This window comes from Numida meleagris, chromosome Z, assembly GCF_002078875.1.
Source record: "Numida meleagris isolate 19003 breed g44 Domestic line chromosome Z, NumMel1.0, whole genome shotgun sequence".
Lineage (NCBI taxonomy): Eukaryota > Metazoa > Chordata > Aves > Galliformes > Numididae > Numida > Numida meleagris.
Window position 1 is genome coordinate 40,720,523 of NC_034438.1, and position 17,057 is coordinate 40,737,579.

At 39.0% G+C, this 17,057-nt stretch overlaps 1 protein-coding gene and 1 long non-coding RNA gene across 8 annotated transcripts in view; one reads left to right on the forward strand and one right to left on the reverse strand.

Annotated features, from left to right (window-relative positions):
* The window catches only part of SLC28A3 (solute carrier family 28 member 3), a 44,284-nt gene that overhangs the window by 13,945 nt on the left and 13,282 nt on the right, over window positions 1-17,057 (reverse strand). For 5 of the 7 annotated variants that reach the window (XM_021380894.1, XM_021380895.1, XM_021380899.1 and 2 more), the window contains 7 exons: window positions 16,657-16,739; window positions 11,805-11,896; window positions 9,183-9,372; window positions 7,486-7,630; window positions 5,921-6,034; window positions 5,348-5,425; window positions 1,107-1,187 (listed from right to left, as the gene is read on the reverse strand). In XM_021380894.1, the coding sequence (XP_021236569.1) occupies window positions 1,107-1,187; window positions 5,348-5,425; window positions 5,921-6,034; window positions 7,486-7,630; window positions 9,183-9,372; window positions 11,805-11,896; window positions 16,657-16,739 (783 nt within the window). Of the gene's footprint in view, window positions 1-1,106; window positions 1,188-5,347; window positions 5,426-5,920; window positions 6,035-7,485; window positions 7,631-9,182; window positions 9,373-11,804; window positions 11,897-16,656; window positions 16,740-16,938; window positions 17,050-17,057 lie in introns of those variants that run through there. The other 2 variants (XM_021380900.1, XM_021380896.1) reach the window with 2 other exon arrangements.
* Window positions 279-17,010, forward strand: LOC110389875. Its single transcript, XR_002433427.1, has 3 exons — window positions 279-864; window positions 9,226-9,367; window positions 16,710-17,010. It is a non-coding gene; the product is annotated as an uncharacterized LOC110389875 (long non-coding RNA).

Below are 17,057 nucleotides of genomic sequence, written 5' to 3' on the forward strand. Positions count from 1 at the left end.
AACACATTGGTGTGCCTAATCCATTAACTTCTTGAATTAATCATGTCAGTATCAAGGTTCTGAGACTCCACATATATTTAATATTAATGATTTCAACATCAAGATAACATGCATTCATTTAGGAGTAGCATGCTTAAATAAGACAAGGAGGAACAATTTAACAGAATAAAGAGTAAAATGCTGAAAGACCTCAGGCTCCTCCTGGGCACTAACTGCTAAATTAAATTAATTGAAGCAATTATTTTGATGTGGCATTACTACTTACATACCTTTCCAAAGGGACTGTGAACATATGAAGGGGAAAAAATGTAGAATTTTATTAAGGCTAAAAATTTTAGCACACATTATTTCAGCTTCGTGAGGTTTGTGGTTAGCATGCAACAATCCTGTGAATGTGAACAACAAAGGACTTTTCATGTTTATCCAGAAAAAAGCTTTAACTACCACCAAGAAAAAGATCTTTTCCGTCATCTGATAAATTCACTGGACGTATAGGTAGAAAGACTATTGTAGACATTCTAATAGACTTCCAAGACTGGACATGGGACCTATGACCTGACAAAAATGAAGACTTAAACTATGAGGTGAGGAAATAGTCTCCAGTCTTTGATTTTTGGATGGTACTGTGTGGATCCACGAGTTGGATTCGATCCTTGAGGGTCCCTTCCAACTCAGGAGGTTCTGTGATTCTGTGGTTCTATGATCTCATTCAGGGAGACAAGTTCCCTGGGAAGCTTGTGTGTGGGTGGTGTATACAATCACTCCTGAGAGACTTGGCAGTAGGCAGCAATCCACTGGCTGTGATGTAGCCTCAATCCTGCATTTTGTGGGATGGACAATGGACATGGTACAAAGGAAGATTAGGTAAGTATGGCATCTGAGGAACTCTGAAGCAGCCATGCAAAGCCAATAACTACTGTGGCGTTTACAGTCTGGGGAGGAAAGTGTGCTTGGTGATGTCAGTTAGGATTTTGTAGTGGTAACATTCAAAACTATTACCAGGTTAAAAATAAACTACTTTCCATATGTCTCTCCCTGAAAAGAGACAAGCGTTCAAGAGATGTCTTATATTAGGCAAACAAGAACCTACTGTCAACAATTCCTACCTTTCCAATGAGCCACTGCATGAATCCAACATGGTAAAGCATAGACATTACTGTGCTGAAGAAAACCACAATTGGCAGGACCTGATTGGGAAGCATAAAATCATTACACTTCTAGAATGCTTTTCCTGTCCATGATTCTGTAGGCCATTTAATTTTAGAGAAAAAAAAGGCTCATGTTTTTTGAGATACACTTAGAAGTCTTGAAAACTAATCACTAAGTTTACATTTAAGCTGTAAAACTTCTAACCTTCTTGAATTGTTGTGTGTATTTGTGCTGGAATTATTTATCGTGTATCTCTGAAGTTCTCTGATAAGACTCAAACTGTTTCGAAACTTTAGCTTTAACACTATATACATTTGTTTATAGCCATATTTATGTGAGCTCAAACATTTACTGGGCATTAACATTTTCTAAGACATCTACAGACTTTCAAAGCCATGAGATGTATACAACGGCACAGAATTCAGAGCTCAGCTACTGTATGTATATTTCTAAAAAAAATCCTGTTTAGACAGCTATGTAAGTACTGGGACAGAAATCTTCCAGAAGATGGAGAGATTCTAATGGGGACTGTAACTCACTTGATTTCCCACAGTAAAGGGCAGCTTGCTTAGAAAGCTCAAGCAGCATAGCTGCCCCTTAATAACGCACTATAGCAAATTCCTCTTTCCTTTATTATTCCATTAGATTGATAACATTGAGTGTAGCACATTCAAGAACTCTGTAATTGTAAGCACAGATACATTCTGCTTAAAACCAAATTCACACATGTATATTTATTAAATATAAGGATAAGTGAATGTGTATCCTTCAGTGGAAGAAGAAGGAACAATGTTTTCCTTAAACATATGATTTAAAACAATTCCAAGAACGTCTAATCCACTACGTGACTAGTTGTTAGATGTGCTGGTTTTTCATGCTAAATAAAATGAGTATCACTTAATTCTCAAGTTGTTAAACACACAGGAACATATCATTTCTATGCCAATATGTAAAAGGAAAAAAAAAATCCCTCAGAAGTCTCCAGGATTAGTCAGACAAATTGATTATGGTTAAAACAATACCACTAACACTAGTAAGGTATTATGTGTGTTTAACTGAGGTCACAATATATCACAAATAAAAGCAGTAAACGGAATGAAAAAATGAAACACATTGCTAGTTCAGAACTTTCCAGCAAATTAAAACTGTTCCTTTCTAGGAGAGTTAGTACAATCAACAATTTTGATAAGCTCTGGAAACTCAACTTAGATAATCAAAAGACAGCTGTGTATATCAGATGTTAAAATCAAAAGTGAATGTCCTCTTGTCTTTCACTCCCAATGGATGAGAACTGTGAGTTGATACAGCATTATGTTTTTGGCTGAAGGAGCAAGGAGCCAATGTTCTGTCTATGGTGAGTGACAGCTAGCATTCCACTGCCTCACTTCAATCACACATTCCTGTGAAAATAACTTGGAGAACTCTAAAACGTGCTTCTACATTTTTGAGTTGCAGGCAGTTCTGGATGTAGCATTACCCTTTACAAAACAGACAGGTTATTTTCCAGTTGTGACAATTTCTGCCTTGACTGCATAGAGAAGTTGGAGACTGCTTTGTAACTAAACTCTTCTGCCTGAATCCCCAGTGACTTTAATGTTGTACCTACTATGTTATGTCTTCATCAGAAAATAGCAGCAACCATTTAATAGGTAAATAGCTGTTCTAATGATCTGTTCAGGCTAGCAGTCACCTAGGCCATGACAAAATCACATGGAAAGTATTTGCAAATCATTACTCTTATACAAGCACATGGAAATAAGCTACTTGCAACATATTGAATTGCAATGGATTTTCAATTATACTGTCTGCAGAAATAAATGCAATGAAAAACACTTAATGTAAAACGACTAATTCAACTGAAAACCAAACCTATTCATCAGTTCAGCTAGGATATACACACAGGTAGAACCAGTAGGTGAAGAAGATGTCAGTGCCAAGAAAAGCAGAAAGAGAACTATGAAAGGAAATACAGCAGGACGGTCAGATGGACCTCATCTTGGACCTTCTCTCCATAAATGGCTACCATGTCTCCACATGGGAAGAGTGGATAGGTCCTGCAGTGTAATTATACCTTCCTGGTCAAACTAATGGAACTATATCTCAATCTGTGAAAAAAAAATAGCAAGAAAGTTTAGTCTCTGAAAGGTACAGCTTCTAGTACCTACCATATACCTTTAGATAGGCAAGATTTAACTGATGAAGAAATTCAATGATCATCCTGTTAAAGCCAGTAACATTTCCATAGATAATTTGTAACAAAGAACTAGAAGTCTAGACTTAGAAATTTAGCTCTCTTGCTTGAAATAGTTACAGCATCTTAAAAGGCCACAAGGTTGGTCAAGCAGCACGGGCCCTTGGTGAAGCCATGCTATTTCTCCGGTATTACATCCCTGCCTTCCATGTGCCTTAGCAGAGCTCCCAGGAGGATCTGCTCCATGATCTCTCCTGGCACAGAGGTGAGACTAACAGGTTGGTAGTTCCCGGGGTCATCATTATTATCCTTCTTAAAAATTGGTGTGATGTTACCTTTCTTCCTGTCACCAGGGACCTCACCTGATTGCCACGACCTTTCAAATATCATTGAGAGTGGCTTGGTGACTACATTAACTATTTTCCTCAGGACTCTGAGATGCATCTCATCAGGACCCATAGACTTGTGGATGTTCAGGATCCCCAGGTGGTCACAAACCTGATCTTTGCTTACAGTCCGAGGGACATTACTTCCCCAATCCCCTCCTAACACACAAAACATTCAAGGGCTGTGTGGTGAGCAGTTAGCAGAGAAGACTGAGGCAAAAGAGTTGTTAAGTACCTCAGCCTCCTCTTTGGCTGTTGTTACCAGCTTGCCTGCGTCACTCACTAAGGGGGTATGCCCTCCTGGACTTTTCTAATTGAGGCATCTGTAGAAGTCATTCTTGTTCTTCTTGGTGTCCCTTGCCAAGCTTAGTTCAAGCTAGACCTTGGCTTTCCTAGCCCCATCCATACACAGCCTAGCAGATTCCCACAGTACCTGCCCCTGTTTCCACTGCCTGTGCATTTTCTTTTTGCTCTACAGCTTGACCAGCAGGTCCTGGTTCAGCCATGCTGGTCTCTCGCTTTCCTTTCCTGATTTGCTACTCCTAAATAATATACTAAAATATAACTTTTATTCCTTGCAGAAATCCTTCCCTCCCTCCCCCCTAAACTATTATGAGCATTCTTAATAACAACATATTTTACAAGTAGAATCTTCTTTTTTATTGTTTTTAAGAAGTGATAGAGCTAAGTGTGAAGAATATAAGAATATCCTGTTTTGATATCTCCAGGTAAGAAAGAAGAAAAAGCTGTGTAAGTCCATAATCAGATGTCTAAAGTGCCAGGCAGAGAAATGGCCCCTATGAGTCCTCATGTGTTTAGTATGTTGTTGTTGTTGCTATTTTGAACATATAAATGCTCTTGATTCCAGACTAAGCAAGTGCCATCACAGGAACTATGTGTGGGAACAAAACCAGGCAGAATGTTGACACATGCTAGAGGGCAGAGCGCACTTGAGCTGTATTTCAGCATTTTCCCAACAAATTCTAAGGGAGAGATGGAGAATCTTCCAGGGATCACATTAATGGCAGACATGACTCACACAATTCTCCCTACTTATGAATGGGCATCTTCTCCTTGGTGTAAAAATACACCTAGGCTTTCCACTTCTACAGAGGCAATGTCTGTGGGTCAGTTGTACAGAATACTTCAGGATATGACAGCATAGCATAGTATAGAACCTTTACTTGTGGAGACATGAAGAACACAGGCAGGAGATAATGTTTCTTTACAGAGGAAGGGATGCTTTTCACCAGATCAGGCTGCCCAGGGCCCCATCCAACCTGGCCTTGAACACCTGCACTGATGAGGCATACACAGTCTCTCTGGGCAGCCTCTGCCTGTGCCTTGCTATGCTCTGAGTACAGAATTTTCTCCTAATATCTAACAGAATTCTACCCTCTTTTAGCTTAAAGCCACTACTACATGATCTCTAACTACAGTCCATTATATGTGAAGTTCCTAGATTTTCTATGCAGAGTAGAATACGAAAGAGTTTGCCTCTTAGCTGATCTCTCTGGTTACTACACTCTTATCACACGACATACAATGAATATGTTTCCCAAGCATTCTGTTCCTTTCTGCTGCCTATCTTCCCATACTGTATTTATAAAAGCTGCCTTACCTTAAAAGCAAAGAAATGATCTGTGTACTTTTCACCAAACACAAACTTAGCACCTGTGTCAGAGTACTCCAGAAAAGTCTACAGACAGAAATAAAATGAAATTAGTCATAGGCTCCATGTCACTGACCAAAAAAAAACAAAAACAAAAAACAACAACAACAAAAAAAACGATGCAAATACTGCTAGACCTGTTGCAGTGATTTGGTGTGGTTCAGGGATCTTGTGCCATGCTTTTTATGGGTCCAGGCATAACAGACCCATGTCTGTTAGGGGTCTCTGCTCTGTTCTGCCACAAGTGCAGATTGTTTCCAACTGTGTAGATGAACAGCACAGGGCAAGTTTTCCTGCTATACTAAGAGGATAATGTATTTCTTAATCCTGATACTGTGGTACTTTTCTGCACTCCCTGTAATGTCAATATGTACAATGAATAATACAGTTTGAAAGGGAGACCTTTCCTCATGAGGGGAAAACATCTAGGGGCAGATGGATCATTGCACTGCCTGACTGTTAGGTAAGAGCCTCAAGACAGAAAATTACATAAGAAATAAACAGTTTTGTCCAGTAGCTTACCTGGATCTGAATGCCTAGCCAGTTAAATACATCAAACCCTACTTTTGTCCTCAGGATAAGAAGCCCAAGAATAAACTGCATTATTATTCCTGAAAACACTGGTCTCCAAGCAACCTAGATGGACAGGAAAATAAAAACAGTGAAACTCCTTGTTATTTAAATATATAACAATATACTTCAGATGTTTCTTAATACAATGTTTAATGGATTGTTTGCCCAGTCTGGAGGATAGCAGCAGATGCCAAAACAGGGGTCTCAGAGCATGAGTCTCTCCTGATGGGAGAACTCTGCAATGTGGCTATCTCCATCTGAGGTAGGTGCCGAAAATCTGGCTATGTAAGTGTGAACGTGCCCATTTCACCATCATAGACTGCAAGCAAGTAAAAAGGAGAGATAGTTCTTCCTGTGTTGAAATAAGCACACATGTTGGCAGCAGACAAGTGTTACTTTGACAGGGTTCTTCCTGTCTTTCTCTCTCTCCTTTCTTTCTCTCTCTCCTTCTTTCTCTCTCTCTTCCTCCCTCCCTTTCCTTTTTTTTTTTTTTAACTGGAATGGGATCATCATCCAAAAAGAAGTAACTAGCTCTTCTGTATCTGGAGCAGGAATAAGGTGATTTTTCTATAAAAATTTTATCTATTTCTGTAGAGATTTTATCATAAGTTTGCAACTGTATTTTTGTCCCCAGCTTGTATACTTGAGAGCTACTTAGAACTAGCTATTGCAATTCATGTGATACAAAGTCAGTTACAGGAAAAGCTGTGTCTGTAGTTGAATGTCCCTCTTTACTACACACAGATTTCTGCTCAGCCGCCTCAGAAAACTTTTTTTTTTTTTTTTTTTTGTGAAAACTGAATCTGATAATTAACAAGACAAATTGCTGAGATGGCACTTGTTAATTTATTCAGTTGGTATTTTAATAATATGAGCCAATTAAGTGTAACTAGGACCCATCAGACAGCACAAAGCTTTTGGAAGCTGAGGTGGGAGTTGCCATGGCTTTTGTGATATCACAGTGGTGCAGAGAATTACAGTGGAAATCTCAGTGGGTAAAATTAACATAAATGGCAGCAAGGAGCCTATAGAGCAATCTGTTAGTGAAATCTGCAGGACTGAGCTTGGCATTTGCAGTGGGAATCAAGAGAGAACAAGAGCTCCAGTTCCATACAGTGTGTTTTGACTCGACTATAATGTATACTGTCACATACATGTGACATTCTGGAAGCTGTGGTAAGCCTGCTGTGGTTGAGAGGCAAGGAACAACCTGCCCAGGCTTGCACTCATGCTCTGGAGCAAAGGCATCCCCACCCACAGCACTTCTAGTACAAAAGACAGGAAATGGCCTCCAGAAGAAGTGCAAGCCAGCTGCTTATACAGCGCCATGAATGTTTCCCAACATGACAGCAAAATGGCTTACCTCCAAAGTGAAACACATCACTGTGTTCTGACAAGCTTAAATTCTGGTTTTAATGAGTCTTCTGTTACTGTTACTGAACTTAGCACAGGTGAATAGTATTTGAGACATAAAGCTTAAAATAAGAAAGATCCAAAACAGACTAAATACTCACTCTAGCTGGATATTTGGAGAATATAAACATCAACAGAATATACATCACAAGCCCACCAAAGGAGATCAGCTGGTGGGATCCTCGTTTTGCTGTGTCAAAGATGAGCCAGAAAATGATACCTACAATAATTGCTGCACACAGGACCCTGCAAGATAAAAAACTGTCAGGTGTGACATTGTGGAGGAGTCCAGATATTCATTCCCTCCTACCTCTCCCCTATATTTACATCCCTGTAACAGAGATCCCTGAGCACAACTACTAAGCTGAAACATTTAGTTGTATGTAAGCAGGAACATGTCTTTGTGCTGCTCTCATAGCCACACCCCTTGGTGTCATCCAGAAGTGTCTTGCACCTGTGCTCCCAAAGGGTGGGGAACACTCAGTGAAATACTAGTGACTGTTGCCTAGGTGTTGTTTCTACTAAGTGAACAGCGAAAATATGCCCTCCTTTCCTACCCCATCCTCTTTTCCCTTTCTGTTTTCCTTATTAAATTAATTTCTTAGATCTGGGCAAGAGCAGCTGATCATGCAGTTTTCATTTCATTTCAAACTGCATTGCACAGATGAACTGATGGGCACACAAAATAAATAGCATTAAAAAGCAGGATGCAAACTGCTTACTTCTTTGCAACTAATGGCAGCCTGGTTAGAAAAATAACTTCTAGTCTCAGCAATTTAAATTATTCTAGAAACAATGACAAAAGCAATGTCAATGTTCATTATTTCTATGGCCTCCACTAACAAAGAACTACGCGCAGTTTCCATATTAGGCCGACTATTCTAACAACAGTCTGAAAGATAAGGAAATACAGCATACAGCTTACAGACGGGAAAACTAAACACAGTTCAATTTGTTTCATGTTAATTATGTCCAGCTGTTGTTTAGCTTCCACTGATTTGCATGGTATTTAGCTAAGTTTACCTATGTAAATTTCTTTTTTTGACCTAAATCAAAGGTACTACAGGGTAGCTTCACAAAATGATTTGTCTATTGCAATACTGAATAACACTTTCTGTACCTGAGAGATTTTCTGTCTCTTGGTGAATAAGAGGAATAAGGAAAAAGTTAAATACTCCTGATATTTGCTAAGAAGTATTTCGAATAAAAATCTACCATATCTAAGTATCTACAATTTATCTACCAGATAAATGTCTACCACCTCAAATAAGATTGCATGGTCTTATTATAACACCAAATGTGGCTGCTATGTTTTGATTTCTGCAGATTAAACAAAAAAAGCTCTTAGTTCATTGCTGTGGGGATATGTGAACAAGTCGTGCTTCAATAACACATTTCAGTATTTAGCAGTTTACATAAGTTAAGGCATTGTTGTTGTTGTTGTTGTTTGTTTTTCACAAATTTCACAGTTCTCTGAGCACAGAAGGCTACAACATCCCTGAACTTCTCTGGACACATGCTTTCACAGCAACAAACCTGACATACTTCAATTTGAGGAATTTTTTACTCCTTCTGTTAAGATTTTTGATACCTAGCTTTTGCACTGCAATATTAAAGGTATTTCTGATATGTCTTAACTGGAAAGAATAAATTAGTCTGTGTATACTATTTAATCATGTTGCAATTTTTTTATGATAAATCTATCTTTCTTTGCTTATGGTCCTTAAGTTTAAAGAATGCTGTAAAAGTAAACTAACACTTTGTTCTTCTGCATAGGTAAGTAGTCATTCATATTTACCATTTCAGCCAAAACCATTGTTTCTCCAAATATCTTTCTCCAGGGGAAAAAAATACAGCAATTCTGTCTTCATACTTCGCTACTAAAAAATCCCAGCAGATGAAGAAGATGGCCAGGACAGTAATGATGAAGAGTGGCAAGGCTCTCTGAAAATTCAAGCTGCAGGCTGCAATAACTGCTGCCAAGTAAGCTGCCACAGAAGCAAAAGTATATATCCGTTATGTCTTGTCTCTTTATACAGAGAAGCAAATATTACATTCAGTGATAAGAGAATGGGTTAAAGTCAGGTCTGAGCTTACCTCTGAGTGTTTTGAGTGCTTTTCTGACTCTTAGCCTACATATTGAGAAATTGTGCTTTCATGGATAGTGTTACTTATGTTCATTGGTATGAACTATACTGCTAGAAATGGTGGAATTGTTCTTGAGCGGCTTTCTTCTGCAGAAGTAGAATATGTATGCTTTCACCAAGTCAAGTTCATATCAAATACATTCATTTATTGAGAAAATAAAACAATCTGCACAAATACTTTTTCCTGTATTAAAAACAGTGAATTAAGAAAAATTGGTCTTTCTCTCACACAAGGATGAGTTTTATCCAGTAAGATCAGAAGCGATGCTTAGAAACATTTGTCAATTTCCTGAATTGATGGACCTCTGAAATAACTGGGAAGCTTAAAAGTAGTTTATCTATTTCATAAAGTAGCAATGAAATAATTTGTCATTTGGTAGTTTCATTGCTAATGAAATTTTCAGTGTTTTTAATTAACAATCTGATTTGTCTATGGCAAATAAGAAATAACTACTGATTTTTGTAAAGCAAGTTGTTTGTAATGGAATTAATGTATAAATCCATGACATAGTCTTAGATCTCACATCCTTTCTCAAGCCAGGATGCATTTATACTATGACAAAGATTAGCTGATGCTAGGAGGGCAGGATATTCACTATGCAAGAGTCTCTTTTATAACCACTTTATATTATGCTGATGTTTATCTCAGACATGTTTTAGGTCTACATGTTCTCACTAAGCGTTCAAGTAGAAAGATCTCAAAAAAGAAGCTTGGTGAAGTGAAAGAAAACAAACCAACTTACTAGATAATTAGGAAAGCAACAAGCAAGAATATTTGAATTACTTTGCAGTGCACACTGACATACATCAGAACATTTCCTACAGAAAACATTTCAATTTCAACATCTTTATCAATGATCTTGATGAGGGGATTGAGTGCACCCTCAGTAAGTTTGCAGACAACACCAAGTTGGGAGGGAGTGTTGATCTGCTGGAGGGTAGAAAGGCACTACAGAGGGACCTGGATAGACTGCATCAATGAGCCAAGGTAAACCGTATGAGTTTCAATAGGGCCAAGTGTCAGGTCCTGCACTTTGGTTACAACAACCCCAGGCAGCTCTGCAGGCTTGGGGAGGAGTGGCTGGAAAGCTGCCTGACGGAAAGGGACCTTGGTGCGCTGATGGACAGTCAGCTGAATATGAGCCAGCAGTGTGCCCAGGTGGCCAAGAAGGCCAGTGGCATCCTGGCTTGGATCAGGAATGGTGTGGTGAGCAGGACTAGGGAAGTCATCCTGCCTCTGTACTTGGCACTGGTGAGGCCCCACCTCGAGTACTGTGTTCAGTTTTGGGCACCTCAATACAGAAAGGACATTGAGGTGCTGGAGCAGGTCCAAAGAAGGGCAACAAGGCTGGTGAAGGGCTTGGAGAAGATGCCCTACGAGGAGTGACTAAGGGAACTGAGGCTGTTTAGTCTGGGGAAGAGGAGGCTGAGGGGAGACCTTATTGCTCTCTTCAAATACCTGAAAGGTGATTGCAGTGAGAGCGGGGTTGGTCTCTTCTCACTGGTGACAGGTGACAGGACAAGGGGAAATGGCCTCAAGTGGCGCCAGGGGAGGTTTAAGTTGGAAATCAGGAAAATCTTCTTTACAGAAAGGGTTGTTAAGCACTGGAACAGGCTCCCCAGGGAGGTTGTTGAGTCACCATCCCTGAATGTGTTTAAAAGCCATTTGGATGTGGTGCTCAGGGACATGATTTAGAGGTGAGTTGTTAGAGTTAGGGTAGTATGGTTAGGTTGTGGTTGGACTTGATGATCTTGAAGGTCTTTTCCAACCTGAGCAATTTTATGATTCTATGATTTGCTGTGGCTATTGCTTGAGATAGGTCAGAACAAAAAGCTTTCATTTCCTGCAGACTTAAGTCCAGATCCAGGTTGGTCCCTGACACTTTCTAGGTGATTTCATGGTTTTGAGCATGTTACTGACACTGTAATTTAGCAAGCCACATGGCCTGGAAATTGAGTAGATACAGAGACTAAACTACCCTTTATGCCCTGAATTACAGCTGGTCAGAGTTAAAACATACTGGAGGAGCAATGTAGCAAGGTCTGTGCTCTTGTTATGTTTGGAAATGAGTGGAGGTTTGCACTCTAGAGCTTTCTCCGGGACTAAATTCATTTTAACATCATTTCAAATGCATTTTTAAGGTAGTCAAGAGTTGTTGTTTGTTGGTTTTTTTTTTGTGTATGTGTGTTTCAGATACAAGACAAGCACAGTCTACGACCTCATTTGGGTAAATAAATAAGGGTTCACCAACACTGGGTGTAATATACTGTACCTGTTATTAAAATTGTGTACATCACATAGTTAATTCTGGTTCTGTGTTTCTTGCAAAAATCGCAGGCTTTATCATATTTCTTTTCTAAAAGCCTAGGAAAACATAAAAAACAAACAGAACAGAAACTTGAGCTGTAAATAAAAAAGTAGTTTCTTCAGAATCAACTGTTTAAATTGACTACTGGAGTAAACTTATCTACTGGAGTATTTTTAATTGGAGTAAGAGCTGAATTTGGATCTATAAGTGCCAAGGAAAAATCGTTTTGATGTCTGCTAAGATTTTTGCAATTATTTCTCTGCTTCGCTGTTGGACAAGTAAAAAGGAAAATCTGGCAGTTTATCTAACAGGTCAGTCCGGCGGGTATCTACATAATGGGCCAAAGTTAGCAGGCCTATTCTGCCAGCTCTTCTGTGAGGAGCTCTGTTTACAAGGTTAGTATGAACTAGATAGAGTACATAAAGATTCAGTGCCTATTACTAGACCCACAGAGATTGTTAGTGCAGTCAATCTATCATTGCTGTGAGGAGGGGCAGTTTTGCTATAGTTGTGAAGGCCCAAGGACATAAGTTAGAGGAAATTTTCTTAGGAAAATTTGACAAAAAGAGTTAGTCTCAAGGCTTGTAGCTTCTACCTGCACTCAGATGCAAAATAATCAATATAAAGCAAAAATCTTATTATAGTGTGCACAGATGCTTCTGGATTTTAAAATCTGTTATTTCCATATGTTGCTCTGAAAGTAATGCCTCCCATTTATTTATATGGAAACTACAACAGCTACAAAGAGCACAATAAATCTGTTTGATAGAGCAAATTCTCAGCTACAAAACACTATTTTACAACATAGTCACCACCATTAAGTATGCATTTTACCAGTGATGAACAAGAGCCTGCATGCTGCACTTCTAAAAATCTGCATGGCCGTCTGGAAGATGGCTTGTCTTTCACATCACTGTCACCACTGCTGAAATGCATCACCCACTGCCCCACTGTGCTCACATCCACTGTTTGGTCTTCGTTAACATTCAGCAAGCATTAATGAATGCCAATGGGTGCAAATTTTTTTGTGTATAGGAATTCAGTTCCACATCTTTGCTACATCAGCACTTCCATGTCAGATGCCATTTTCTCAAACTGCCCCTCTTCTGCCATCTGTCACACAGCAACAAAAAGTAACTGAATATGGTGGGAAGGTTCAGCCTGTGCTGCCATACCACCACCGTCTGCCTCTGATGTTGTGGGCCAACATAATTAAGTAGGAGACATTACTTTAGGAGCAGCCCTCATACACTAACCTTTCATCTGTAACTATTCAGTTAATGAAAGGTAAAATGATTTCTAATATTGAATACATTTTTCTAGTGTCTGTTCTTACAATTATTAAGTGCTCTATTTTTCTCTTCTCGTCTCACTAGTGGTAACACAAAGTGATTTCATGAGGAAGGCTGAGATTTAGGGAAATAGCATTTTAGATGATAATTAATTCAGCATAGATTTCTAATGTTAAATATGCGGATGATGTAGGTGTATTCTAGTTACAAAAGCTGTAGCTAAATAAATCCCTTAGTATTGCTCAAGCTGAAAAGGAAATCATAGCTACAGCTTACGTCTCTGTAAAGTGGTGTCTCACACTCTTACAGTCTGTAAAGGCAACAATATGTTTAGAGGTGCCAATTGTCCAGACTGTACATGTTGGGTAACTAGATGCATCTGGAGTCTGATACATGCTGACATTCAGCACGAACACCCTACTTCTCTGAGAAATCTTGATTGCTTTTGATATTTCATGGTTTTTTTTTGTTTTGTTTTGTTTTGTTTTGTTTTTCCTGGGAATTTCTGTTGCCTCACAAATCACAGTCCTTTGCTTTTACTTGTTAGAACACTACGTTATCCACTCAATCTCAACAGCGAGATTAGATACAAGAGAAGAAATAAGGAGAAAGGAAAGACAGATGCATGAATAATCCAGAGTGACTTTATCAAATTTATTGTTCATCCACCACCAACAACATAAAAAGGAAAAAATATTAGCTATGATCTATTACTTTGTAATATGAGTCATTTTGGATTTAAAATCACTACTTAAGATTACAACTCCTTGTAATTTCTTATTTTATCTAACATCTTTCCCTCTCTTGTTACATTATCTGTTTAGTGATTATCACTTTGATACCAGTATATCTTAAATGTATCAACACGTATGTTATAAATATACAGCTCTGTTTCTGAAAAGTAGCAGAAAAAAATAGTCTCCCTTATGATGTTTGGTTATCTTGCTAAGTAAACACTGTTTTCTAAAGGCAGACTACTGATTTATACTGCAGCACACTGCTGATGGCTTTTATTTAACTGAAGATGTTGAAAAAGCAAATGTCTTTTAAGCATACTTAAACAAGAGCTTTTATGTGATACATTTTTGCATACCAACTCTATGACTGCTTGCATTTTACAACTTAGAAATCCTTGTTCTGATCTGCATGTACTCTGAGTGAATGTGCTCATGCTTATCATTATTATTATTATCTGACCTTTCAAAGGTTTGTGTCTCAGATCACAGTCTGTTCAGTACCATCTACTGAAAGAAATCAACTATGTATTCAAAATTAAGGTACACTTTGTGAACACTCCTTTTAAGCAGATAGAACAAAAACATTAGATCACATTAAGGCACTGCCGAACAGTGTAGGCCAAACCATAGCCTGTATATAGTTCGAAGAGAGCAAAATGCTCTTCAGCTTCCAGTCTGCAAAGGAGTTCTCACTGCCAAGGGCACAATACCAAATATTGCTGGAAGAACAAGATAACCTAGAGAATGATAAGGCCCTGTGAATTAAAAGCTAGTTAGCCCTTGGCTCTCCATGGGAATACAAATAAACAAAAATGAGTGACAAATACAGAACCTCACCTCTGCCCAAGTGCCTCTCTGGGCAGAGCTCCCTCCTGTCCAATAAGCCCCTGGGCCCAGGTCTGAGGCGAGACAGACCCTACTAATTAGCTGTGCAATTAGCTTATTTCTGTATAGGCACTGGGTACTTGCCACTGACATTTGATCTATCAAATCTCAGCTTTTATTTTGGGAAGGAAGACTGAAAGTGTTAAACCATGAAAATGTTTCATGTTATGCACCTCTAAAGGAATGACAAAATCTCCAAATAACAGAGAAGAGAAATGAGAGAAAATTTAAAGACTTTAAGGACATCTAGAGATTTTTGCTGGCTCTTTAAAGCAGTATTTTAATAATATAGTGGCATCAGAAAGCCTAATCATAGTAAGACGTCTTGAACGTTTTGTATGTACAACTCAAAAGCATAAATGATCAATTCACAATTACTGCTTCTGTATATAACTGAATCATTTGTACAGGCATGTGATCATTTCAAGTTGTTCAGTCTGAGTTAGACAAACTCCTGTTTGGGACATCCAGCAACTCAGCTCCTAGAATCGGCTGGTAAAAACAGAGGCTTCAAAGCTGAAATGGCATGATGTATATGTGTGTATATATATATATATATATGCATATATATATATGAGTGCAGAAATATAAGTTAGCAGAAAAATTGCAGTATGATTTCTATGAGGATTTAAACAAAGCATCAATCTGATGGAAAACTGGTAAGATATAAATTACCACTTTAAGTATTCTATCTCACTTTTGTGAATGTCTTATATGAGATTGATAGTTTAAATCAGAATACTAACCCACAAATAACTATCAGTGTGTACTTTCACTATGTAGACATAGTGAAGCTGCATGAGATACAAAAATTCTGCTAGAGCAAAATGATTTTTTTTTAACATCTATTCTACTCTTAACTTGCAGTGGGGTAAACAGCTATGTAAAATGAAGAACAATGTTGAATCTTTGACTTCCTGCAAGAATTCACTGTTTAAGGCCTTTCTTTTAAAAAGTCCCTTACAGAAATATTGGGAATGTAGCTAATTTAAAAAAGAAAAAAAAATTGCTCCTTTAATTTCTTAGAATTGTAGAATGGCTTGGGTTGGAAGAGTCCTCAAGGTTCATCAAGTTCCAGCCTCCCTGCCACAAGCACGGTTGCCAGCCACTAGATCAAGCACTAGATCAGACTGCCCTGGGCCCCATCCAACCTGGCCTTAAACACCTCCAGAGGCAGGGCATCTGCAACCTCTTTGGGCAGCGTGTTCCAGCACCTCATCACTCTCTCAGTAAAAAAATTCCCTGACATCTAATCTAAATCTTTCTTCCTTTAGTTTAAAACTATGCCCCTTTGTCTTATCATTATCTTCCCTTGCAAAAAGTTGATTTCCCTCCTGTTTATAATCTCCCTTTAAATATTGGAAGGCCACAATGAGGCCTCCCCACAGCTTTTTCTTGTCCAGGTTGAACAAGCCCAGTTCCTTCACCCTATCTTCAGAAGAGATGTGCTCCAGCCCTTGGACCATCTTCGTGGCCCTCCTCTGGACCCTCTTCAAAAGCTTCACATCTTTCCTGTGTTGAGGGCCCCAGATTTGGATGCAGTACTTCAGCTGGAGCCCCATGAGGGCAAAGTAGACAGGACAATCATCTCCCTTGCTCTGCTGGCCACCTCTCTTCTGATGGAACCAGGATACCATTGGCTTTCCAGGCTGCAAAGGCACACTGCCAGCTCAGTTTGCGAGGCTTTAGAAACGTAATTCCACAAGCATTTCGGTTGAAAGGCAAAATGATTTTATACACAGTGTGTTTATGTACTACTCAAATTGTGATACAGAGGTCTGCACTGCACAAGGGTATGGCAGTGACATTTTGAGCTCTTGCTCCAGAAGCTGGAACACTGGCAGCTAACTGCTTAGGCTGTGATGAAGTGAGTGGATTATTTGCTCATCCAAAAGACATTACCCTTTCAAGCGTAGTTTCTCATCATCTGCTGACTCATGTTTGTTTTCATGCAGATCACTGTCAATATTGATGAATTCATCCTCCTGGAAAACAGATCAGTACCGACTGTGAGAGGGATGCATGTTTGTAAAGTAACGTGAAAAACAGAGAACCCCACGGGCAGATGTCTGAAGCACTTTCCCCTTCTCCACTGAGTGCACAGCTCCAGCTCTCCTGTCTGTAACCAACGCTGTCATAACTAGTAGGCAAATGAGGTAGTTAAAAGCGTGACTGCCAACTCACCAGTGTTTTGAGTTACAAACTTTCCCAAGCCTTCCACATGATTTTGAAAGAGAAAATAAAGGGAAAAAAAAAACCTTCCAGTGTTATGTGGAGCTAAAGTGGCACCCATATAAAGCAGC